The sequence below is a fragment of the Dermochelys coriacea genome, chromosome 1, assembly GCF_009764565.3.
Source record: "Dermochelys coriacea isolate rDerCor1 chromosome 1, rDerCor1.pri.v4, whole genome shotgun sequence".
NCBI classification, from domain to species: domain Eukaryota; kingdom Metazoa; phylum Chordata; order Testudines; family Dermochelyidae; genus Dermochelys; species Dermochelys coriacea.
This window is the reverse complement of record NC_050068.2, coordinates 335,805,074-335,832,103: the sequence shown is the minus strand read 5'-3', so window position 1 is coordinate 335,832,103 and position 27,030 is coordinate 335,805,074. Positions and strand designations below refer to the sequence as shown.

The window sequence follows — 27,030 nt, the reverse complement described above, 5'->3', positions numbered from 1 at the left end:
GACAAATCAAAAATAATATCAGACAGATCTGAAATGAAGGTCCATTTGAAAAGCGAGCCTTACTTCATTCTAATTTTCCTTTACCACTTAAAAATTGAGATTGCATAACTTCTGTTGTCACTAGAAAACACTACCTAAGGATTCAGCCAGGAAACTACCATTAACATTAGAAGAAGATGAGGACAAAATCTCTAACAACTGCTTACAATGTACTCTGAAGGTTTTCACATGTATAATCGGGGCTTTATAAATTTCTGTTGTCTGGCAGAAGGCAAAAGAGTAGGATTTTGATTAAATTAGGAGAAAAATCTTTGAATCTGTCTACTGTTATGGCTATATTCACTAGTATCTAAGCACCTCACAAACCCTGGGTTTCTGGGTTCTTTGTTTTTCAGAGCATTACATTTTTAAAAAACTCTAAAGTGATTAAAACTAAAATGAGATTCTCAGATGAGATCTCTTCCTTATTCTGGGTCCCTCTTACTTTTCTGTAGAGCTCCTCACCATAACATCTAACCACTGATCATATTTCACCTCTTTTGTCCCCTCTGCGGTTTCAATGCAAACACAGGTAGTGGGGGTGCTGTACATCTCATTCTAACTAGACTGAACCCCAAGGGAAGCATCCTTCAAAGCCAACACTCTCTGCCAAAAACTCCCACTAGCCCGCTCTCTGGTTGGCTTTCCTGCTGTAATAAGCATGTATATAAAACATTGAGGTTACACAGGTGTCACTTATTATTTGTAGACTAATCTCCCTGCTGCTCCTGATCTTTATAGGTTGGAATGCATTCCTCACTTCTCCAATTCAGCTCTCCTTTGATCTCACACTGTAACTGGGCTGCCTAATCAAGTGAAACATTTTACTTTATGTTGTTTTCCAGAAGAAACCTCCTCCACCTCCTTACTAATATACTTTCCCTGATATGAATCATCTTTGAGTTAATAGCAGATTTTCTGAACTCAGTGAATCTTTGCTGCTTTTGCACTTGCAAAGCTTTACAGAGAGCTCTACAGTGCCACTTGCAAAGTCAAGGTCACGTAGCAGATCCTTCTTATTCCTGTCCACCTAAAAGTACTTCTCTCAATTTATTTCTTAATATCAACAATACCAGTGCGTTAACAGGAAACGTGATACAGCATGTTTGGGGCAGGCAGTGGAACTCAGTAGAGCAGACCTTGAACAGAGGAACAGCTGATTCCAAACACCACCTGAACTAACCTTTTTCCCCCCCCCCCTCTTTTGGGTCAATCTAGGATCAGGCATCAGACAGGCATTTGAATCTGAGCCTGAAATAAATAGATAAAATAAATAGAAATAAATAAAAAGTATTTCTTAAAAAAAAAGTTTTGTTCTTGACCACCTTGCTGTTTTGCTGCTCCCTGTGTGTGCCTAGCCAGTGGGCTTGCATGACATGTCAACAATGTTAGTGCAAAATGCTGCTTTCTAAATTTCCCTGTGGATCCCGCCTATATATTTTGTGCTGTCTGTCTACACAGAGATACACTGATGGTGTTGGAAGGCAGGTTCGAAGACCAAATTCAGAATTAATCCTGGAACTTCACACTGCAAATCAGACACAGAATTTTAGGTAATGTTTTTTTTTAAAGAGCCTAAATGACATAGGCTCCTAAGTCCCATTTTTCAAAAGAGACTTAAGCACTTAGGAGCTCAAATCCCATTGACTTTCAAGGTGACGTAGGCTTCTAAGTTCTGATGTCATTTTTTAAAATGGGGACTTAGGGGCTTTTGGAACTGTTACCCTTTGACCTTATGTTGAAATATGCATACAGCCATATTTTTTTAAAGAAATTGATGTAAAAAGTCAAAATCAATGTAATATTCAAGGTGCATTCTTAAAGTCAAGAGATGTCAGGAAATGCAAACATTAGGGGTCTATAGTGTTAAAAAAACCCTGACCGTAAAGTTAGGCTCCCAAACGGTTGTCCTGGTTTTCAAAGTGCTAAGCATCGAACAACTCTTACTGATCTCATTAAGAGCTACAAAGTGTTCAGGATTTGATTAATCATATATTTAGGATCCTAACTTTTGACACCCACTTTTGAAAACGTCAGCAAAGCTTTCTATATAATATTAATTCAGCAGCACTGCACGTCTTTGCATTTTGTGGGATTTACTCAGACACACACTACATGAAACTACAAATTTAACCAGACGAGCATAAAGGGAAAATCTTACATTTATGCACTGCAACCAAATTAACCTTCATTACGTACAAATGAAAAGTTTAGCCTTAATTTACCATCTCCTGCTTTTGGATTTTATTAGTGCACATGTGCTTTAGCATAGTCTATAGGAGAAAAGGTGGTGGGGGGGGAAAGCATCTTTGCCAATCATTTGCTGTGGTGTCTTTCCCCCGGCCTGTTGATGGAGCTTCTGAGGTTTCATCTCCTCCTATAATAGAGTGGACAATTTGAGCTAGAATTGCACATAGAAATACACCTCTAAGCATTCTACAAAATTATTTTAAAGGCATTTTGTACAATTCAACAAATTAATCTTCCAGAAGAACTTTGTTCCTTGTAGCTGTCTAGTTATCAAAAGAGGGGCCTTGATAATCATTTTCCAGCAATTCTCTACTTTATCTGCAAAATAAGTCTGACTCTTACCCGAATGCTAGTAACGCACGCAAACCATGAAGGAGGGGAAGGCTCAGTCCTTGGCATAGTATTTACTGTAGATAGTATGAATGTTTTAAATGTTGCCAAACCGTATGTAACATAGCAAGTCCTACCATTGAGTCTTTATTTGGCACCAAAGAGTTTAGGCTACCTGTCAAATTGCACATTTGGTATTTGAAAAATGTTTGTTGGCAGATGTGTTCTATTCTGCTTGTTTAATTCAGCTGAAGAGGATGATTGCAAATGATCTCATTGCAAGCCTTTATTTCGTCCTGGCACACTAAGCACAGACTCCTTTGTCAGACTTCCCTTCTCACAAAGAAGGACTCCATGTGTTGTGGCTCCATGTGGCAGGAAGCACAGGGATTTTTTTTTATCATTTTTATGTCATGTATAGTAAGCAGCAATATTCACTTAAAAAGCCCTCATCAGTCAGAATGCTGTGCCCAGTTCTGGTATCCATGGTATAAAAAAGGTTGCTGAAAAACTAGGAGAGGTTCAGAGAAGACCTACAGGAATGATTTAGGGGTCTGGAAAACCTGATTTTTGATGAGAGACATAAGGATCTCAACCTGTTTAGATTATACAAGAGAAACTTAAAAGGTGGCTTGATCACAGTATGCAAATACCTACACAGGACAAAAATAAAAGAGAGCTGTATAATAGACAAAGGTATAACAAGGAGACTATAATTAAGCACAGACAGTTATGGAAAGATGCATGTCTTGTATTTCTTTCAGAGTATGCTCTAATAAATTTGTTAGTCTCTAAGGTGCCACGGGTACTCCTTTTCTTTTTGTATTTCTTTGTATCCAGGCGATCCAGAAGTTTGAGGAAACTGGGGACTTTCCATTGATAGCCACCAGAGGGCACTGTAGGCTAACTGTTGAAAAACACAAACCAATGGAAGTAAAATGGGTAGACAATATAGGTCTTTCCTTTCTCTCTCTATTCCATACCCAATTCACTTGTCTGGCTCCTTGTTAAACAATCTGAAGTAATGGGCCTTCCATAATTTAGGGCATCTCCCTGTCAAGAAGTTCTGCATGGGTGACTAGAAAACTTGAAACAGCAGTGAGCGATTCCAATTCTAGGCCAAATTACTTTCCCTCTGGTTGAAATCTTGGGTTTATCCCCGTGAATCATGCTTTATAAACAGTTTCAACATACACACAATAGCCAAGGTTTAAAAACAATGGTTGACCAAAATTACACTCCTAATTCTGTATTTAGGCACCTAAACAAGTGGCTTGTTTTTCAAATACTTACAAAAGCCATGTTGACTCATTCCCAAAAAATCATGTTCATCTATGTGTCTGATAATGCTGTTCTTTATTATAGTTTCAACCAATTTGCCTGGCACTGAGAACCCCAGGAATGTACATAGCTGGTCCAAGGGTTCAGTAACGAGTTCCAGAGGCAACGAACAGTGGCCAGAGTAAACTGTCAGGGCCTGTAATGTGGGTTGTCTGACCTAACGGTTGGAGCCTGGAGCTGAGTTGGTGTCGCGGTTCGGAGTCACGCCAAGGATCACAGCTGGAGTGAGAGTCCAAAGCCACACCAACAGTTAAACCGGAGCCCGAGGTACATGAAGCGTCAAGCTGGAGTCAATAACTGGAGTTAGCACAAGGAAGCAGGAATGAGGTGAGATGACAAGAACAAGGAGGAGGAGAGGAGGAACCAGGCAAGGAGCAGCAACTTAGTCTCAGGGGACTGGTCAGCACCAGGCCTAGTGTTGCTCAGACAAGGGAATGGCAGGAACAGGAAACTTTATGCTAAGAGATGTCCAATCCGCAGTCTGTGGCTAGTCAGCTGATCCCACTGAGCCAGTGGGTATAACCCCGTTTGTGGGATGTCAGCTGCAATGTCCTTGTCTGGCCTTGAAGCTCACTGGCACAGACCCACAGCTCCTGACACTATGTAGGGCTCCCACAATTCTTGATCTGAGGTCTGTACAGATTGTTGGCTGATGTACTAACTTACAGAGCCTTCCGACTGCTGTTCCTGAGCGTGATGCTTAAATGAGAGATTCATCCGAGTCTTGTGGTGGATTCTCCATCCCTGACAATTTTAAAATCAAGAATGGGTGATTTTCTAAAAGATCTGCTGTAGGAATTATTTTGGGGAAGTTCTATGGCCTGCATTAGACAGGAGGTCAGACTAGATGATCCCAGTGATCACATCTGGCCTTGGCATCTATGAATTTTGGGGAAATAACCTTTTCAGTTTCTGCTCTGCAGCAACTAGGATAAATTAGTTGGAACCTTACACTGCTGTTTCCTTCCTGGTTATATTCACTGAACTCCCCATCAAGTGCCTACATGCGAAGTGTGTTTCAATCTTCATAAAGGAAACATGGCCAAAGAGCTCAAACACATGCTCTTCAGAGAGAGGTGCCCTGGAATTACATCACGCTTTGGCAATAAATCCCCAGGATAATCTTGGAAACAGGACATTTCATCTCCATGGAAACGGTATGGTTAAATCCTTTAAAAAATATTAATAATAAGCATTAGATCCAAACCCTCCCCCCTTCTTGATGGGAATGGAAGTACTGCATGGATGAGGCCAGGAGACTATGTAGAGAGGCTGGATTTCTCCATGTGTTACAGAACACAACTCCATGATGGTACCTGAGGAAGTGGTGCACAGTTGCTCTGCGTGAGATTCATAGATTCATAGATACTAAGGTCAGAAGGGACCATTCTGATCATCTAGTCCGACCTCCTGCACAGCGCAGGCCACAGAATCTCACCCACCCACTCCTATGAAAAACCTCACCCATGTCTGAGCTATTGAAGTCCTTAAATCATGGTTCAAAGACTTCAAGGAGCAGAGAAGCCTCCCTCAAGTCAACCATGCCCCATGCTACAGAGGAAGGCGAAAAACCTCCAGGGCCTCTCCAATCTGCCCGGGAGGAAAATTCCTTCCCGACCCCAAATATGGCAATCAGCTAAACCCTGAGCATATGGGCAAGATTCACCAGCCAGATACCCAGGAAAGAATTTTCTATAGTAACTCAGATCCCATCCATCTAATATCCCATCTCAGGGGATTAGTCCTATTTACCCTGAATATTTAAAGATCAATTACTTACCAAAATCCCATTATACCATCTCCTCCATAAACTTATCGAGTAGAATCTTAAAACCAGATAGATCTTTTGCCCCCACTGCTTCCCTTGGAAGGTTATTCCAAAACTTCACTCCTCTGATGGTTAAAAACCTTCGTCTGATTTCAAGTCTAAACTTCCTGGTGGCCAGTTTATACCCATTTGTTCTTGTGTCCACATTGGTGCTGAGGTTAAATAATTCCTCTCCCTCTCCTGTATTTATCCCTCTGATATATTTATAGAGAGCAATCATCTCCCCTCAACCTTCTTTTAGTTAGGCTAAACAAGCCAAGCTCCTTAAGTCTCCTTTCATAAGACAAGTTTTCCATTCCTCAGATCATCCTAGTAGCCCTTCTCTGTACCTGCTCCAGTTTGAATTCATCTTTTTTCAACATGGGAGACCAGAACTGCACACAGTATTCTAGGTGAGGTCTCACCAGTGCCTTGTATAACGGTACTAAAACCTCCTTATCCCTACTGGAAATGCCTCTTCTGATGCATCCCAAAACCACATTAGCTTTTTTCACAGCCATATCACATTGGCAGCTCATAGTCATCCTATGATCAACCAATACTCCAAGGTCCTTCTCCTCTTCCATTACTTCTAATTGCTGCGTCCCGAATTTATAACTAAAATTCTTGTTATTAATTCCTAAATGCATAACCTTACACTTCTCACTATTAAATTTCATCCTATTACTATTACTCCAGTTTACAAGGTCATCCAGATCCTCCTGTATAATATCCCGATCCTTCTCTGAATTGGCAATACCTCCCAGCTTTGTATCATCTGCAAACTTTATTAGCACACTCCCACATTTTGTGCCAAGGTCAGTAATAAAAAGATTAAATCAGATTGGTCCCAAAACCGATCCCTGAGGAACTCCACTGGTAACCTCCCTCCAACCTGACAGTTCGCCTTTCAGTAGGACCCGTTGTAGTCTCCCCTTTAACCAATTCCTTATCCACCTTTTGATGTTCATATTGATCCCCATCTTCTCCAATGTAACTAATAATTCCCCATGTGGCACGGTATCAAATGCCTTACTGAAATCTAGGTACATTAGATCCACTGCATTTCCTTTATCTAAAAAATCTGTTACTTTTTCAAAAAAGGAGATTAGGTTGGTTTGGCACGATCTACCTTTTGTAAAACCATGCTGTATTTTGTCCCATTTACCATTGACTTCAATGTCCTTAACTAATTTCTCCTTCAAAATTTTTTCCAGGACCTTGCATACTACAGATGTCAAACTAACTGGCCTGTAGTTACCCGGATCACTTTTTTTTCCTTTCTTAAAAAGGAACTATATTAGCAATTCTCCAATCATTCGGTACAACTCCTGAGTTTACAGATTCATTAAAAATTCTTGCTAATGGGCTTGCAATTTCGGGTGCCAATTCCTTTAATTTTCTTGGATGAAGATTATCTGGGCCCCCCAATTTAGTCCCATTAAGCTGTTTCAGTTTTGCTTCTACCTCAGATATGGTAATATCTACATCTCTATCCTCCTTCCCATTTGTCATGCTACCATTATCCCCAAGATCCTCTTTAGCCTTATTAAAGACTGAGGCAAAGTATTTGTTTAGATATTGGGCCACGCCTAGATTATCTTTAACCTCCACTCCATCATCAGTGTTAAGCGGCCCCACTTCTTCTTTCTTAGTTTTCTTCTTATTTATATGGCTATAGAACCTTTTACTATTGGTTTTAATTCCCTTTGCAACGTCCAACTCTACTCGACTTTTAGCCTGTCTCACTTTATCCCTACATGTTCTGACCTCAATTAGGTAGATTTCCTTGCTGATCCCTCCCATCTTCCACTCCCTGTATGCTTTCTGCTTCTTCTTAATCACCTCACTAAGATGCTTGCTCATCCAGCTTGGTCTACAACTCCTTCCTATGAATTTTTTCCCCTTTCTTGGGATACAGGCTTCTGATAGCTTCTGCAGTTTTTTTAAAGTAATCCCAGGCCTCCTCTACCTTTAGATCCATAAGTTCTTCAGTCCAATCCACTTCCCTAACTAATTTCCTTAATTTTTGAAAGTCAGCCCTTTTGAAATCAAAACCCTAGTTGCAGATTTATTTTTGTTAATCCTTCCATTTAGTTTGAACTGAATTAGCTCATGATCACTTGAGTCAAGATTGTCCCCTACAACCATTTCTTCTATGAGGTCCTCGCTACTCACTAAAATTAAATCTAAAATGGCATCCCCTCTAGTCGGTTCAGCAACTACTTGATGAAGGAATCCATCAGCTATGGCATCTAGGAAAATCTGAGCCCTATTATTATTACTAGCACTGGTCCTCCAGTCTATATCTGGGAAGTTAAAGTCTCCCATGATCATGCAGTTTCCATTAGTATTTACTTTATTAAAGACATTAAAAGGGCTCTATCCATATCCAAATTAGATCCCGGAGGTCTATAGCACACCCCAAGCATTATCGTAGGAGAGGCTTTACTAGTTTTCTTCCCAATGTAATTTTTGCCCAGATGGACTCTGTCTTATCCATTGCATCGCTTCTTATTTCTTTACATTCTACCTCATCATTGATATACAATGCTACTCCACCCCCTTTACCTTTGTTTCTGTCTTTCCTAAAGAGCACACACCCTTCAATACCTGTAGTCCAGTCATGACTACTATTCCACCATGTTTCTGTTATCCCTATAATATCTGGTTTCACTTCCTGCACCAGTAGCTCTAGTTCCTCCATTTTGTTACCTAGGCTCCTCGCATTGGTGTATAAACATCTTAATTTTTGCTGTTTGGCCTCGCTCACATTTTGTACCCTATTAGGCACAGTCATTCTACAGCCAGTATAACCTATTAGACTAGTATCCACACTGCCCTCGCTCCTTATATACATTCTCCTACCCACAGCTGTATCCTTTCTTACTTGAGGAAGGCAGACAGGAGACAGGGCAGATACATTGATCCTCTACTCCACAGTGGAATGGCACAAGCACTGAATGCAGGCAAGGATGCAGCCCTTAGATGGGAGAAGTGGCTGCAAAGTGGATATACTGTAGCTCTGCTGCCTTCTCCTCTCCCATTGTGCCTATAGAGATTCACAGCCTGTAGCTGAGTTATTTGATGTAGGAAGGCAGGTAGGAGGTGGGCATTGGGGCTTATATGGAATTTCAGCTTCAAAAGGCTTTACTGACATTAAAACTTCTTCAGCATCCCTGGGAAGTGGGTGACTGATGCTCTGCCTACTTTACAGATGGGAAAACAGAAGCTGTGTGCTTTAGACAGAAAGGTGTGGACTCAGATGGTCTGGGTTCATTTCCTGATTCTCCTGCAGACTCTCTGTTTGATCTTGGGTAAGTTTCTTACCCCTCTGTAACTGAGTTGCCTATCTGTAAAATGGGGCTAATGACACTTCCTTTCCCTCATCTTTTGTGTTGCCTACTTAGGGCCTGTTTACACTTAAAATGCTACAGCCCCTCGCCCCAGCTGCACCACTGTTGTGCTTCAGTTTAGACACTATATACACCAATGGGGAGGGGCTTCTCCTGTCAGCATAGATAATCCACATCCCCGAGAGGTGGTAGCAAGGTTGACAGAAGAATTCTTCCATCAATTTAGCTCTATTTGCATGGGGACTTAGATCGGCTTAACTACATCACTCTGGGGATTTTTCACACCTCTGACCAATGTAGTTAAACTGACCGAATTGTAGTGTAGACCAGGCTTCAGACTGTAAACTCTTCAGAATAGTTTAGGTCTCTTACTACATTTGTGCAGTGTTTAGTACAATGGGGATACGATGTTGGTTAGAACCTCTAGGACCTACTGCAAAACTTCTCTAAGCCAGCAGAGGGAGTCAGAATGAGGCTAAGAGATCTTGGCTCTTAGTTCATCATCACTAGACCTTTATGCAAAATCAATATACACCTTAAAAACAAACAATGGTTCTAGCCTGGAAAACAGTTAATATAAAATGATAAAAGAAAAGGAGTACTTGTGGCACCTTAGAGACTAACAAATTTATTTGAACATAAGCTTTCGTGAGCTACAGCTCACTTCATCGGATGCATCCGATGAAGTGAGCTGTAGCTCACGAAAGCTTATGTTCAAATAAATTTGTTAGTCTCTAAGGTGCCACAAGTACTCCTTTTCTTTTTGCGAATACAGACTAACATGGCTGCTACTCTGAAACCTATAAAATGATAGCATTTTACTGGCAATAATTCACTCCATAGCTCCATGAAAATTACAAGGAACATATCATGTAAGTAGTTAAGACAACCAATGTCAACTCTTTTGAAGAAATGTTTATTTAACAACTGAATACATGCTAAAAGAAATAATTTACAGCAGCAGTTTCATTACATTTTTCTCTCCAGTTTTCTAGTTCCCGTCTGAATTGCAGTGATAAATACGGAAGTAGAATTATTTACTACTCAGTGAGGAATGTGCTTACAAAGTGGCACATAACCTTGGCACCAAAATAGCAAATAAACCACCCTATAAACTCTGTGACAAAACCTTGCATTTTAGTCTTGTGTTGAACTCATTGAAATGGAGTACCTCTAGATAGCAGTACTTTATACTGTACCTCCTTACCCTAGTCAAAAATATTTACATCTCTTTTGGCTAATGTGTAGGTAGCAAAAACTGAACTATTAAACACATACCATTGATATTCACTAAATAATACATAAAAAGGATCCGTAACTGCGCGTTCACATGCATTTTAATTTTTTTTTTACACAGTGACTTCGTTTGGGCCATCAAAGGTTAACTCTGTTCTGCAAAGATGCAGTTTCTTAGCTTGATACTGTAGTTTAACATAACCAGACAGTCATTATGAGCTATTGAACAACTCCTATCTTCAGCGGTCCATGCAAATTCCAAGGGTAGATTAGTAAGACGATCAAAAAAAAAGTCTTACAAATTTCTATCTTTAAACAAATTTCAATAGCGTTTCCTGGTTATAAACAAAATCCTTTATTTCTCTCCACCTTAAATATAACCTTCTACTTGGTTCAACTAAAGCTTGGAACTGGAGGTTTAGAGATTTTTTTGTTGGTGTTTAAAGTGATGGTTTCCTTTTATTTGCAACATTTTGACATATTAAGAAAAAAATACGAACAGGATGTGTGAGCTATACTGAAATTGTAGGTCATCCTTCTATGCACAAATTTGTCACAGTCTATGGTCTTTGAAATCAGTTCATTTCAAATAGTATCAGATGCTGTTGTAACTCAGACAAATTCCTGTTTGAGTGCATTCTGGTTAAGATCAACCTGAAAATCAACTGTTTCATCTTTGGGTCTGATCCTTTCAGCCTTTCCTTATATAAGTAGATGCACAGATTTCAGCAGGACTGATTATTTCAAGAAGGACTATACGTGTATGTTGAAATCTGCAGGGGCTGACCCTTTTATTTGTACAGTTAAACATTTATCAAATGGCAAAACCACATGGTTGCTGTAATTTCACTCTTACAGAATGAATTATGTTTTACAGAGATTTTTTTTCTGTGAAGGAATGCCAGTTTTCAAATGTAATCTCTAATTAATCGTCTTTTCAATAGGCTGTTGTAAAAGGGAACAAAGTTGAGGGGGAAATAATAAGTGACAGTAACCATTAAACATACAAAGCAGCAGATTGGATGATTTGGGGCCCATTGAAGTCTGACTCTTTCCTCTAATTTCAGTGGGCTTTGGAAGTCCTCTTTGCTAAAGGGGAAAACATTTTAAATGATTTTAATGACTTGGTGATACAAAGTATTCTTAATAGGTTGAACAATGAGCTATAAGTACAACAAAATACTTCAGCTGATAGGCTGTGATGAATTTCAAACACTTGAGCTGAGAAATTAATGCTCATGTAGGGTCCTGATACAAGAGAGCTTGTAAACACATGCTTAAACGTACTTAAGTTCATCATATTCAGCACAGCATTTGCACATGTTGCTTAATTTTAAGCATGCTTAAGACCCATAGAAGTCAAGTCAAGCATATACTTCAGTGCTATGCTGACAAGAGAAGGACTTAAGTGCATGCTTTCAAGTTAAACACTTCAGTTCTTTGCTAAATCTGGGATTTATAACCTGATCCTGCATCATTTAACGGAGTTTTGCCACTAAATTAAATGGTAGCAAGTTTGGATGTTTTAGTGCATTTAGATCCTGTGAGCCCTCCATGTTCACAACATCTCTGAAACTGATTCAAGTTCCACACAGAGGGCTTGTAGGATTGCGCCCTTAATGAAAACCTCATTGCTATAGATGTTAGAAACTATATTTCACTAATTAGGAAGAGGAGTTGTGGGTTTTTTGTTTTATTTGTTTTTTTATTGAGTGGTAAAGGGACTTGGATCACATTGTGAGAGTGGCTGTGCCACAGCAGGTTGTGTTGCACTGCAAGTGTGAATGCAGATAATATTGTGAATCATAAATGCAACAAGTTGCAGTGAATAACAGTAAAAGAGGCTGGTTATTAACCTCCGAACAAGGGGCACCCTTTTATAAAGCTGTTATAGCAAACCAAGGATATCACATGGGCTCTAGTAATCTGCTTCTCACCAACATGAATAGTTATGCATATGCCAGGAGGAGTTTACAGACCAAAGTAAGGTGAGATATAGGAGACAGGATAGCTGAAAATGGACTTCAACAAAACTGGGACATATCTTTCCTTGGGTGGACCAAAACCATTATCTATAGATCCTTAAAATGGAGATTCTTACACAATTGCACTGTACCTGATTTTATCCTGCAGCAGCCCCATTGCACACAGAATATATACCGGTCCAAATTCTCCACTGCTGTAACCTCATATACTTCAATATGCCAATTTACAACAGCAGGCGACTCAACCCTCAGGTGAAATTGACCCGTAGGGCCCCATGCAGGGAGACCACAAAGGCCTAGGATATTGTCCAAAATTGATTCCTACCACAGAGTTGTGAGTGAAGCTCCTTCTGAACTGAACAGGAGTTTTGCTCATGGATTAATGGCTGTGTATGAGCTACAGTATTTAGATGATTTTTCTCTTCATTGGTTCAATCTATTCATATCAAGATATTATACAAGCTGAATTTTTTCATATGCTATATTGGGGAGGGGAATCCAAAAACTTCCATGCTATACAAGACTTTCATGTTGAATAGCGTAGAAGTTACTTTCATATAGAATGTGAGGGTAGAGGCAAGAGGGTTAGCTGCAGTGTTACTTACTGCCATGAAAGAATTTCCAAACAAGAGAATAAAGCTTGTAATTGGAAGTTGTTTTCTTTTTCCCTTTAAACCAATAATTAGAAAGTACAATATTTCTAAGACAAAAAGCCTATTCTATTTTAGAAAAGAGATAACATTTACTGCATATTCATCATGGTACATTTAAATTATAGTTTTAATAAAATACATCTTTAAATCAAAGATGAAAGAAGTCATCAGTAGTAGGCCAGTGTACTCCACTCTTTTTTCTTTTTTTTTCCCTCTGGATGCTGGCTGGTTCATGCTGTTCAGATTTCCACAGACCATCTCATTCAGTATTGTTTTTACCTTTCCAGTACATATAAGCAAGAGACCTAGTAGGCCATAAAATAAAAAAAAACCTTGCATCCATCTAAATGTCGGGATGTTGATCAGCTTAGCTAGTCCATGCAGTTTTTTCAGTTAAGTTCAGGAAAGGTAGCACAGCTGATGAAAGGTGGTTTTTGTTTTATTTTCCTTTTAAATGGCAGCAAGAAACATGATACTTTTCTATCTTGAGCAAAGGCGAAAGCAAAACCTTTCTGATGAACTGTTTGCAGAACTCATTGAGCAATAAGTTGGGTCCAGGGTGAGTTTTCATCCTTGAAACTCTGTCTGGGGATTGGTTGGGGGAAGCTCTGCTAGGAAAGTTAGAAATTGATTTTATTTAAACCTGGTGGAAATTGTTTGAACTTCCCACCTTTGTAAACATCCACATAATGCCATGAAAAAGTTCATGTATATTGCATTTTTTTCCAGTTATCTGTCTATACAAGTTTTTACTTGGATGAGGTTCCTAGAGGTAATGCAGCTCAGACACTCCGTGGTGCCCTCTCAAATTCGTGGGTCCTCCTGTTCCTACCTTTCTTATTTTCTTGTAGGTGCTTCCACTTATTAGTATTCACCTGTGCGTTGGCAGGTCTTTGCCGACGTTGTTTGCGATCCCTTTTCCAAACCTGTTCGCAGAACTCATCCATTGTATTGAGGTTGGGGTGGTTGATTAACTGCATGAAGTCTCTATACCAGACTTTCTGACTAGGGGTCATGCTGTTGGAAATCTCTTTGGCCTTGGAGCCATCACCATCATCTTCTTTATGAAGCAGCTCTTCCAGGTGTTCAGTATCAATTACTTCCAGAGTCACTTTGAGCAGCGTTTGCATGAAGCCATGCTCCACGGCATGACAAAAGTAAATGCCGGAGTCTTTCCGCTGAAGGGTCCGTAGCAGAAGGCCCTGTTCTGTCCTGATGAAATGTTCATCCACTTTTATCTGTGTTGGAGAAAAGGAAACATTTCAACAATTATCTCTTATAAATGTTCAGAACTTTTCCCTAACCATCCCTAGTTCCCTGGCATTTTGCAGGAAAACTTGGCATAAAAAGCATACTAAGGGGAAAGTGCACCTGGTCCCTCTGTAGCTGTGAAAGGTTCCATATAGACATGGAAACACTTAGGAAGCCTTGGTGGAAAAGAGATTATTCCACAATCCTGTGTGCTGTGGAGCTCTGTGTGCAGTGGAACCTCTGTTAGTGGGGTTTGTGAGCAGGCTATGGGAGATGCAAACTGTGCAGAATCAACAGACCCACCCTGGATGATACCAGCCACCATGGACCAGGTGCGCCATGATCCCTGCTCTATGCCATTCCTTAAGGTTGGGAAGGTGAAATCTGACCTTTTAACCCCCACCCTGGTGCTCCCCAGTACAAAGCCCTCAGGCAGAAGGAAGCATGCTGCTAGAAGAGAGGAAGGTATGAGGAAAGGACTAGATATTAAGCCTAAAATTACAAAGTGCAATAAGCAGGCTTGTAAAAACTCACATTTGTGTTTGTGATTCAGATAGGTATACTCTGTGTGTGTGTGTGTGTGTGTGTGTGTGTGTGTGTTGTGTGTGTGTGCAGGCATATGTACATATGCACATGCAGGTGTTAGAGAAAGTGCATCACACCCATTGTGTCATCCACTAAAATTGGATTCTAAAGAATGAAATACTTAACCAGCTAAGCAAACAAAGCAAATCAAACAATATAAAGCTCCTAATGTGACCAGACAGTTAGCATGCAGTTTGAAAACATAGTCCTTGGCTTCCTTGTTTGACTCAGGTACTAAGTTGCCTATAATTTTCATTCTTCACAAAAATGCAATGGAAGACATTATTTTTGTTCTCCAGTTTCAGGCAGAGCTGTCTAGCCAGCAGGGTAAAGGTTATTCCCTTAAAAATGATGTGATGATATGATCTTACTGGCTAAGAGGATGTCTGTGTTTCTACTAATCCCCTTGAGCACCTGGGGGTACTATATATAGGAAACAATGTAATGTAGGTAACTACAGAAGGAGAAAAAACTCACTTTAAAAAATTCAGTGTTGTGTAGGACAGGTTAGTCAACTCTTTGCCTCTGTGGACATTTCTTTAGGTGTGAAAAGATATATTGATCACCATGGTTGTTTGTGAAAAAGCAAACTACCAATGTAGTGGTCTCCATAAAGGCAACTGTTTTGAGATTCTTGGATAGAATGTGTTATGGAGGTCCAAACTAATAGTAATGCATTCTTTATTATTACTACTAATAATAATATTTATTATTATTCAGAAAGCTTCACGATTACTGCTATATAGTTTGGATTCAGTGACCTGCTTTGTCTAATAATTTCTATTATGTATTAATATAAGAGACCCAAAGAGAGCCCAGCAAATGTTGAGAAGGTTGGAATACTTTGAACCCAGCCTCCTGGTGAAATGTTGCATAGTCAAGTGAGCACAGAAGAGATATGGACGTGTTTGAGAGCAGCTGGGAAGGCAACTGGAATTTTGGAAAAGTTAAGGAAGCAGCTAGGGGAAGATAACTTCAGGAGATAGCTTTGGAATTGGATCCAAAGTACAGTTGGAAGAGTTTCCAAAGTTCTATCCACTCTGGTAAAAAAACCCTTTAACAACAGTGATAATATAGAATAACCTAGCACTGTTTCTTTATTTTTATGGACCCAAGTTTCCCTCAAAACTCCCGTTGCTTTCAATAACAGTTCAGCACACAAAATGATGGCAGGACTGGGTAACATTTAGCTATTTGGTTGTTCTGCTGATGGAACATGAGTAGGTCTGTGCCTGTACATCCACAATATAAATGTATTGCATAATGATTACTATCACAGTGGACAAACACTGATTTTTCTTTTGCATACTAATTGTAACACATCTCAGATCTTCTTAAATTCCACTGATTGTGTAAAAGTCTTCTATGGTTCTTAATGAAAAAAACAAACAAACCACTATGCTTTCCTAGCCTTCAGACCACTAACAGGCTTCTGGTCCCTCTTCCTGACTCTCCATCTTACTTACTTTTGAAGAGCCTCGCAAGATCCAATAGGTCTGATAATGTTCCTGTTGGGCTGCCTGAATGCTGATCCAGTCAGATATTCTAGGGACTCTGTATTTAGAGGAACACAGTGAAGTCTAGGTGAAATTCACTCCTGTGGAGAGAGCAGTACCAGGCCACTTTACCATCTTAGTACCAATGAAGACTTATTGGATGGTTTAAGTGGGGTTTAGGTGTGAACATGCTTTGTGCTTGCCCTCTTCACAGGGGTGGATTTCACCCTCTCAGGAACCTATCTGACTGGAAAAACTTAGAGTGTGGTGATTGCACAAGCAGTGAGTGTTAGGAATCTGCAATATCTTGAAAGGTACTGGTGCCTTCAAGAGGGGTGTCTCCAAAGTGGAAACAAAGAGATAAAGTTCATCTCCTGATCTGAGCTCTTCCAAGGCTCAGGAGGGTTCAAAGCCAGGATGTCTGTTCAGCCGCATCTCAAGCTAGAGATGTCTGCAGTGAGGATTGCAGAAGGAAGGATCTGGGAGGACACTTTGGTCATTTAGGGCAAGCTATTTTGCAGGAGGGAAGAGACTGTGAAGGTTTCCTGTTGAGAACCCAGAACAATCTTTTGAGGACTCATGGAATGAGGAATAATTGGTAGAATAGAAGAGATGAGATATCTTGTTAGAGTGGGCTGAGGGACAGGGAAAGAGGCAAGGTTCCATTTGCAAATTAAAACAAAGGCTTGTCTTGTTTAGGTAAGGGGCTAGAATTCAGGTGGATTGTTATCTTCAAGAACTCATGGAGGACAGGTAAGGTTTCAGAGGCCTGGAGAAGGGCAACACAGTATCTAGCTTTAAAAAGGGAAACAAAGGGGACAAAGGGAATTATTAACCCAGCTCCGACGCCTTGAAAGATTCTGGAACAAATGATTAAATAATCAGTTTGTAAGCACCTACAGGATAATAGAGTTATAAGTAATAGCCAACATGGATTTGTCAAGAACAATTCATGCCAAACCAACCTGTTTCCTCCTATGACAGGGTTACTGGCTTAGTAGATAGAGGGTAATCTATAAACGTGATATATCTTGTTGTGGGGTTTTTTTTAGTATGGCTTTTGACACAGTCTCACATAACATTCTCATAAGCAAAGTAGTGAAATGTGGTCAGGATAAAATTACTATAACGTTGGTAGAAAAACTGCTTAAAAGACCAGACTCAAAGGTTAGTTACCAGTGATTCACTGTCAAATTGCAAGGGCCCATGGTGGAATCCCAGAGGGGTCTCTCCTGAATCTGATACTAGTCAATATTTTCTTTAATGATATGATAATGGAGTGGAGAGTAGGCTTATAAAATTTGCAAATGATACCAAGCTAGGAGAGGTTGCCAGCATTTTGGAGGGCAGAATTGGAATTCGAAATAATTGTGACAAATTGGATAATTGGTCTAAAATGAACAAGATGAAATTCAATAATGACAAGTGCAAAGTTCTATACTTAGCAATTAAAAATCAAATGTACAACTCCCAAATGGAGACTACCTGGCTAGGCAGTAGTACTGATGAAAAGAATCTGAGGGTTACAGTGGATCACAAACTGAATGAGTCTGAAGTGTGAAGTTGTGGCAAAAATTGCAAATATCATTCTGGGATGTATTAACCACAGTGTCATATTTGAGACACAGTAGGTAACTGTCCTGCTTTACCTAAACTAGAGTACTGTGTCCAGTTCTGAGTGCCACACTTTAAGAAAGACGAGGACAAGATGAGAGAATCCACAGGAGAGCAACAAAAAGTTTAGAAAACCTGGCCTCTGAGGAAAGGATTAAAAAAAACTGGGCATGTTTAGTCTTCAGAAAAGAAGACAAGAGGAACCTGCTAACACTCTTCAAATATGGTAAGGGCTGTTATAAAGGGGATGGTGATCAATTATTCTTGTTGTCCACTGAAGGCACCACAAGAAGTAATCAGCTTAAGCTGCAGCAAGGGAGATTTAGATTAGTTATTACAAAAAACCTTTCTAACTTTAAGGATAGTTAAGTATTGGAATAAGCTTCTAATGAAAGTTGTGGAGTCCCTGTCACCAGAGATTTTAAGAGCCAGTTAGACAGTCACCTATCAGGGATGGTCTAGATATACTTGATCCTGCCTCAGTGCACGGAGCTGGACTAGATAACCTCTCAAGATCCCTTCCAGCCCTATATTTCTATGATCCTATATTGCATGTTGTTATGCTGTATGATTGAAACATGACCATTTATATCATTAATATTGCCACTGTTTGACAATTGAAACAACTCTTCTACAAAGTATGTCATGTAAGGTATCAATAGAAAGTTAATCAATCAATCTATCAAATATGATTATCCTGTTTAAATCCATGAAATATCACTGTATCTGAAGCTACTATCTACCTGACTATCTACCTGTATTTCAAAAGGGTTTGCTCTTGGGGTAACACCCACAAGGTAGTTTACATCCAATCTAACCAGCATATTGTGAATGGACCATTCAAGTTGATGGCCCATTAAAGACACTTAGCTCTCACAATGAACCATAGAAGAAGCTTGTCCCCACTCCGTGAGCTTTTCTGTGAATGCTTTAGCCAGAATATTATGGCTGGTCCTAGGAGTCATCAAGCCATATAAGGACATGTGACTTGCTCATGTGAACCTGGATTCCATTTTGTGCCTGTAATTTTCCACAAACCAAGACTGAGAGCACCCTCTTCACATGGGAGAAGGTATAAAGGCCCTGGAAGCATCTCTATTTTGCCTCTTTCCTGTTCTGATCTCTGGACTATGGATTTACACTAAAAGGAACATATTGACTATGGACTGAGGACCAGAGACTGTACAAGCCAACCTGATCCAAGAACTTTGCAACGGTTGTGTGTATGAGTTCTTTGACCATTTTAACTCTCACCTCTTTCTTTCTCTTATAATTAAACCTTTTAGATATTAGGTATTAAAGGATTGGCAATAGCATGATTATTGGGGAAGATCTGAGTTATTGACCTGGCTATGTCCTGGCTGATCTCTATGTGATGAAATTGGTTTTCAGAAACCACTCACCGCAGAGGCCAGTGTCTGGGTGTTGAGACACGGTCTGGTATGCCTAAGGAGACTGCGTTTTTAACTTTGTTTTAACCAGTGTGGTGAGATAGATGTTTACTTTTGTTACTGGCTTGGCATAAACTAATGATAGAATAACTACCTGTTTGGGGGTGAAACTGCCCAATTTCTCAGCAGTTTGTCCTGAATCTGGTATTCGCAGCTGTGACTCACTGGGGCATGGTATTTGAATTCATGCTAACGTACCTCTTCTTTTCGGTCCTCATTTTGCTTCTGGAATTGCCAGTAAACTAGAGCACGCTGAGATTTTGGACTGCACTCCAAGAAAGTGCTGCTGTTCTCTACTCCGTAAATAATCTTTTCTTCCAGGCTCTGCCCACTTGGGTTATCTATAAGGCAAGAAAAGAAGGAATAAAAGCCAATGCGAAAGAAAATGGTCAGCAAAGAAAATCCTAATTGTTATATTTATTTGCTCTTTCAGTAAATAGTTTCATTGCTTCATCTTGGAAAGATATTCCAGATTAGTAGATTGGTATAGGTGGCAACAATTAACCTGATTCTCCACAACTGAGTACCTTTCACAGATATTTACACTCATGTCAGGAATAAGAAAGCTAGTTGTGTTTTTATTAAGAGGTATCACACTGAATTGCACCATAACCTATGGTGTATAAGGATGCCAATATTTTGTACCCACTTTGCATGGGTGTAAATGATTATACAAAGTCACTGGACAGTGGAGAATCAGAGAGTAGACTGAATTAGAACTGGGTGTAAAACTTACAACAAATAGCACTCGCACTCTGAAAATCAAGTCCCCTTATATCAGTTTGGAAAATCTTGGCCAAAGTTCCTATCTACACAAATATCACTGCATCTTTTTTTAGTCGAACCAAAGGTAAAAACCTCAACATTTGAAGTTAAGAAATTTCACGGTGAATATTTTGTACAACCCTAGTTGTTAGACATTAAGAAAAAACATCTAGGTCACAACAAGCATTTTTTATGACGAAACGTAGCAATGAGAACATTTGGGGTATAGTTTTAGAATGTCTATAATGATGCCTCCTGGGCTTTATGATCACAATTCTTTGGAGCAAAGTAATAAAACATGAGGCTTTTTACAAGTACTAATAATGTATTTAGATTATATAGCATTGCAGTTTGATGCAGCTGTTAATGACCAGGAATAATGTTTTTGAGGAAACAATCTTCAGTTAATCATTTCCTCTGATGGTATAATTTATGGAAATGTAATGAGACGTATAAAACAGACATTATGGGGGGGGAAGAAAGAGAAAAGTTAAATAAATTACTTCCTTTTGTAACAACAATACTCCATGATATTCACCAACTTGTTGGAAATATCACATTGCTGTACGACTTATGCAGCATTTGATTCTCCTCCAATACCACAGAGGCAGTCAGGCATCACATTTCAATGCTCCACCTTAGCTCTTTAAAATGTTATGGATTTAAGTGGCAATAGTACAATAATAATGGAGAATATATGGGGAGAAAGGGATTGGTAAGCTATTTAACACTGTTGATCTCATGGGGTTTTCTGTCTTTTTTTGGCCATTATTTGTGGTTTTCCATATTACCCTTTTTATCGTTAGTGTAGGAAATCTTTAAAGAATCTGATTGATTTTTTTTTTAACCAGGAAATATAATTAAAAACCTCTGCAGAGCAATCCTATGTCAAGAGTTGTTTGATTTCACAATGTCTTTATCATATTGGCTGTTTTATTTAGCAAACACAGTCTGTTTGCTGAACTGCTGAGCTGAAGTTAAGAAAGAAAACCATGGTTGTGGCTTATGTTGATACAGTAATCATATGTTTTTCCTTAATGACATTCAGCCCTCAAAATCCAAGTGGGGTAGGAGAGGAATTGGTGCCTACCTAACTTTTAGTAATAAAACATCAAATGGTCTATAAACACTAAACAGATAGAAAGTGTATTGCTTTTCTTTTCTCTGCTGGATTGTGAACCTTTAGAGCAAGCAAGTGGGGTGCTATGTAAATAAACGAATCAGTGAAGCAACTTTTTGGCTTCATCTAGAAACTGCACCATTATGGAGACTGTCTGAAGAGCTTTGGGCTGGAGTGGTGGGGGATCATCAGGGAGACACGATGTGAGAAAGCAAAGAAAGGGAAGGAGTGGGAAAATTGAAGGCACCGAAGGCAGCCCAAAATGCTGTTGTAGAGCATTGGGTTGAACCTGGGAGAAGTAGGGAAATGACAGAAATGTCAAGAAAAGGGAGGAATTGATAGTGTGTGAAGTGACCCTGTGTGTATAAGTGGAAATGATGGGATGAAACTTACCAGAGGAAAACTTAGGATGAATATTAGGAAAAAAGACTAATGGTGAGATCTGTTCTAGACTGTGGCAAACCTTCAGTGATGGAAGCCCAATCACTGAGCTTATTTAAATTCCACCATAGCCCAAGAAAATGTATTGTAGATAGTAATCTTGCATTGGCTGGTGCTGATCAAATAGGCCTTTGAAATCTAATTTCTATGATTCAGGGGTGCCGAAGGCAGGAAGGTTTGTAAGAGTCAGGTAGTATTGGGATAGACTGAATACAAGAATGATAGAGTAGCCAACAAAGCAGGATGCAGGCCTAGAAGTGATGGAAAAGCCTGAAGGGAGCGTGGGAAGGAAAATTAAATGCTGGAAAGTTCAGAGGAGCAGTTAGGAGAATCAGAAGGCTATGGAAGTCATGAAGTTGGCCATGAAATTCAAACCCAAGTCCTGTCAGAATGTCATAATTCCCAAGGTGAATCTAATGACAAGATCAATTTTCCATCCTGATAAATAGCCTTTAAATACATTACTTCTGACATAACAGAAGTGCTTAGAATGGAAAGCTACTTACACAAAGGAGATTTTTCTATATACTGATGCTTCTCTACATAAGGCCATATTCGATGAGATGCTGTGAGTTCCTGATGATGCAACTAGCATGAGCAGAATGCGGATCTTTGTCCCCATTTAATGGCAAATAAAAAATGAGATTAATGAATCCACTACAAGTGCCTTTGGGGGGACTTGTCCTTTAGCTCAAGCAGAAAGGTTCATGTGTTTAGGACTGTGAATCCTGGATTCAAACCTTAATATTTAACCAAGAGTGACTGGTTAAATTGAGCATTAACAACTCCTTTTAATAAAAATGGAATTTGTGGGTGTTCGGCAGTTTTCAATATTTGGGTCACAGTGCTCATGTTCTACTGTGGCTCTGAAATCCATTCCTCTACACACCCAAGAGATACGGGATACGGGTGGTTCATAAGCTCTCTGTGTCCTGCTCTAAGCACATACAAATGGCTTGAATGCTCAGAGGCCTCTTGATGACAGTTGCTCTGTACCATCTTTGAAAAAGCTACAGGTAAAAGACTGTCCTTTTTAACACAAAAATATTATCTTCATGCAGTTCCCTGGCACAAAGAGGGAGAATCAATCAGTAGCAAACGCACAGGAATGCCTAGTGGTGCGAGTAGGTGGAAGGACCACCAGAGCAGCAATCATCATGCAGAAGAACCCGATTCTGCATCTGATACCCAACAGACTGCTATGTGCAACATGGAAAACAGCTTAGAAGGATTTTCCATAGAACCAAGTAGCTTAGTTGTACACTGTGTGACACATTTCCAGCTGCAATAGTGAGTGCATCTGGTAACATACCATAGTTTAAATCCAATGCAATTTTTGTAATGTGACAAGCTAGAAAGAGTCAGAATTCAGGTGGGAGAACTTTCACTTTAGATCAAACAACTGAAGCTATCCAGTATGTGCATTATTTTGAACTCAGTGTCTTTAAGCTCTAGTGCCTTATAGAACTAAAGCTGGGAGACACTGTCAAGACATTTTAATTGTTTTTCTCTAAGTTGATGTTTCTAATCACTTCCCACTTTGTTTCCTCATTGAATTTGACTTCATCAAGGGTATCTTGCCGTCAGCCTTTATGTGTCTCCTGTTGATGTATTTGAAAAAATGTTTATGAATATGACTTTGGATAATTAGAGTAGGTTTTTCCAAATGAAAAACAGTACCACATGATTGCTTTCTAGTAGGTTGCTAGAATGGACAGTTAGATGGTGTTTGATAATGCCTTAATTCACCATCTGGTAAAATACATACCATAAAAAGTTGCAAACTGTTATTGTTCATATAGTCTTGTGGATTGGGGGAAGTGGTAGATGTGGTATATCTTGACTTGAGCAAGGCTCTAGATACTGTCTCACATGTTTCTCATAAACAAACTAGGGAAATACAACCTAGATAGAGATATTATACGGTGGGTGCATAACTGGTCATAAAACCGTTCCAAGAGAGTAATTATCCGTGGTTCACAGTCAAGCTGGAAGGGCATATTGAGTGGAGTCCCACAGGGATTAGTTCTGGTTCTGTTCAATATCTTCACCAATGATTTAGATAATGGCATAGAGAGAACACTTTTATAAAGTTTGTGGAGGATATCAAGCTGGGAGGGGTTGTAAGCAGGCCTTAAATTCAGGTGGAACTATCCAGAGTGGAGCTCCAGTAAATATTTCAACCCCCCTGGAGCTTTTATGGTATGTTAGAGGTGGTTTTGGAGGGGCTCTGGAAAGTACTCTATTTAAGCCTGGGTTGCAAGAGCTTTGGAGGATAGGATAAAAATTCAAAAAGATCTGGAGAAACTGGAGACATGTCTGAAGTAAATAGGATGAAATTCAATAAGGACAAATGCAAAGTACTCCACTTAAGAAGGAACAATCAATTGCAAGCATACAAAATGGGAAGTGACTGCCTAGAAAGGAGTATGGCAGAAAAGGATCTGGGGGTCATAGTGGATCACAAGCTAAATATGAGTCAACAGTGTAATACTGTTGCAAAAAAAGTAAACATAATTCTTGGATGTATTAGCAGGAGTGTTGTAAACAGGACATAAGTAATTTTTCTGCTTTACTCCATGCTGATATGGCCTCTACTGGAGTATTGTGTCCAGTTCTGGGCATCACATTTCAGGAAAGATATGGACAAATTGGAGAAAGTCCAGAGGAAAGCAACAACAATGATTAAAGTTCTAGAAAACATGACCTATGAGAAAAAAATTGAAAAAAAACTGAGTTTGTTCAGTTTGGAGAAGAGAAGACTGAGGGGGAACCTGATAACAGGTGTTAAATACATAAAAGGTTGGTACAAGGAGGGAGAAAAATTGTTCTCATTAACCTCTGAGGATAGGAGAAGAAGCAATGGGCTTAAACTGCAGCAAGGGAGATTTAGGCTGGACATTGGGAGAAACTTCCTAATTGTTAGAGTAGTTAAGCACTGGAATAAATTGCCTTACAAATATGGTCTTGTAGGCGCTAAAGTTTTCCATTGTTTCATTTTTGAGTGCAGTTATGTTAAAAAAATTCTACATTTACAAGTGGCACTTTCGTGACAAAGAGATTGAACTACAGTACTTGTATGAGGTGTTGGAAAATACTGTTTCTTTTGTTTATCTTTTTTACAATGCAAATATTTGTAATTAAAATAATATAAAGTGAGCACTGTACACTTAGTATTCTGTATTATAATTGAAATCAATATATTTGATAATGTAGAAAACATCCAAAAATATTTAAATAAATGGCATTCTATTATTGTTTAACGGTGAGATTAAAACTGTGATTAATCAAGATTTTTTTAAATTTTACGATTAATCACAATTAATTTTTTTCATCGTTTGACAGCCCTAGAGATAAGTAGTGTTACTGCAATGTAATACAGCAATGTGAGCATAGATTAGTTGCTATTATTATAAGGAGCTGAAGACACATGGGATCCCAGGTATCTCCCTTTCAGGCATCTCCACTTTGTATATCCCTGAAGTCTATTAATTGGTTTAACCAACATCAGCATCACTTATGTCACAAACCAACAGTGGACAATTTTCTCCAGCAGAGGGAAGTATTGTCTAAGTGTTCTTTTTCATGTCGAGCAAAAAATAAAGTTATCATTCTCTGAATGAGGATGCTGTGAAGTGTGTGGCAGAAAATTGGGTACCTGTGGGAAGACAGGTTTGTCTTCTGACATATAACCAGTTACTAAAACAAAAATCTGACCCCGGTTGAGGGAGGAGATTGGGGTAGACATATCTGGGGGCTGGGTTAGTAGCTGGAGTTAGGTGGGTCAAGGGGAATGAGCCACAAAATTGAACTGCGGGATGGGGTTGGTGCTTTTCTGTCCCACTGCCCCTCCACTATGTGCTAGCAGGCTGGGCTGGGCCCTTTGCTCCTGGGACTGAGCCAGCCCAGCCCTGCCCCACACTGTTATGAAGAGATGGGGGCAGATTCGGGCTACTGGGTGGGGACTACACAGGCTGCAGTGAAAAAGGCCTGGCAGTGGTAACACCATTTACCAGGCCATTACGGCTCCCTCCCCAGAACCAGCACTCCCAGAGTCAGCTCCTTGGCATCCTCCCTCCCCCAACAGCACCCCTAGAGCCACAGCTCCTCAGTTTCCCCTGTTCCCCACAGGCAGCATGCAGAGAGCCCTGGAGAGGTAGCATCACCCCCATGGGCTGGCAGCATTATCGGTCTGAGTTCTTGCACTGCTTCCATTGTCTATGGCAGAGATTGGCAACCTTTGGCGTGCGTTCCATCAGGGTAATCCGCTGGTGGGCTGCGAGACCTTTTGTTTACATTGACCATCTACAGGCACAGCCCTCTGCAGCTCCCAGTGGCCGCGGTTTGCCGTTTCCAGCCAATGGGAGCTGTGGGAAGCGGCAGTCAGCATGTCCCAGTTGGGGGACAAAATTATACCGAATGTGTTAGGACCAGAGGGAGTGGGGGATTTGCCTGTCTCTGTCTCCCCTTTGTGGCACCTCTACAACCAGGAACAAAATAAAGGGATTAAAAAGTTTAGAAATCTTATCCCTTATCCCTAAGATTTAAGAAATCTTAAAATTAGACCAGTCTGTTTATATTACAGGAAACAATCCTTGTCCCAAGAATGAACTAGATGATGTAACAATTCTTTTCCACTACAAGCATATACAATTCTGTGTTAGTATGGTTAATTACATCACTATATATAACAAAGAATTATGTTGTCACCTTTATGTAAAGCAACACGTACATTGATGATAGCAATGATGATGGCCAATATGATCATTTCCCATACAATAGTAAAGCTTCTTCCTATGTTACAATGTCAAGTGTATCAGAAACTTTAAAAAAGTTTGAATGTATTATTGGCTTGCAAATAAGTGTATACTGAATCCTTGATCTGATCATTAAAGGCAATCAAAATTAGGGTAAAGACCAAAGGCAAGTTAACTTTTCACGTGTGGGCAATATAGTTTCACTCCTGTTTCATACTTTTGCTTCCCACAGCAATCATGCACAGTCTGAACATTACATGCCTGCTGGTTGTACTTAAACAAAATATCTATAACTTACCATGATGCTGCAGGTCAGAACAGTGAGTGAGAGGATCTCCATTTCGGATATCTTGTCGTCTGGTACGCCTAAGAAAATCACATCAGAAAATGTTATTCACTTTCTCAGAGATGAAATTAAGTATTTGTGTTAGGTAAGCCAAAAAAGAAGGGCATTGCTATTTACAGTTATCTGGGGCATCCAACATCACCTAGAACATAGCAGGGCAAGAAAAGTCATACTTTACTGCATTCTATAGCATTGTAGATAATAAAA

The 27,030-nt window shown here is 39.7% G+C and overlaps 1 protein-coding gene across 1 annotated transcript in view; it reads right to left on the bottom strand.

Annotated features, from left to right (window-relative positions):
• Positions 1-10,023: 10,023 nt before the first annotated feature.
• The window catches only part of SEMA3A (semaphorin 3A), a 291,534-nt gene continuing 274,527 nt past the window's right edge, over positions 10,024-27,030 (bottom strand). Inside the window, 3 exon segments of the mRNA XM_043497991.1 lie at positions 10,024-14,235; positions 19,593-19,735; positions 26,776-26,843. Of these exon segments, the coding sequence (XP_043353926.1) occupies positions 13,780-14,235; positions 19,593-19,735; positions 26,776-26,843 (667 nt within the window). The 3' untranslated portion in view covers positions 10,024-13,779.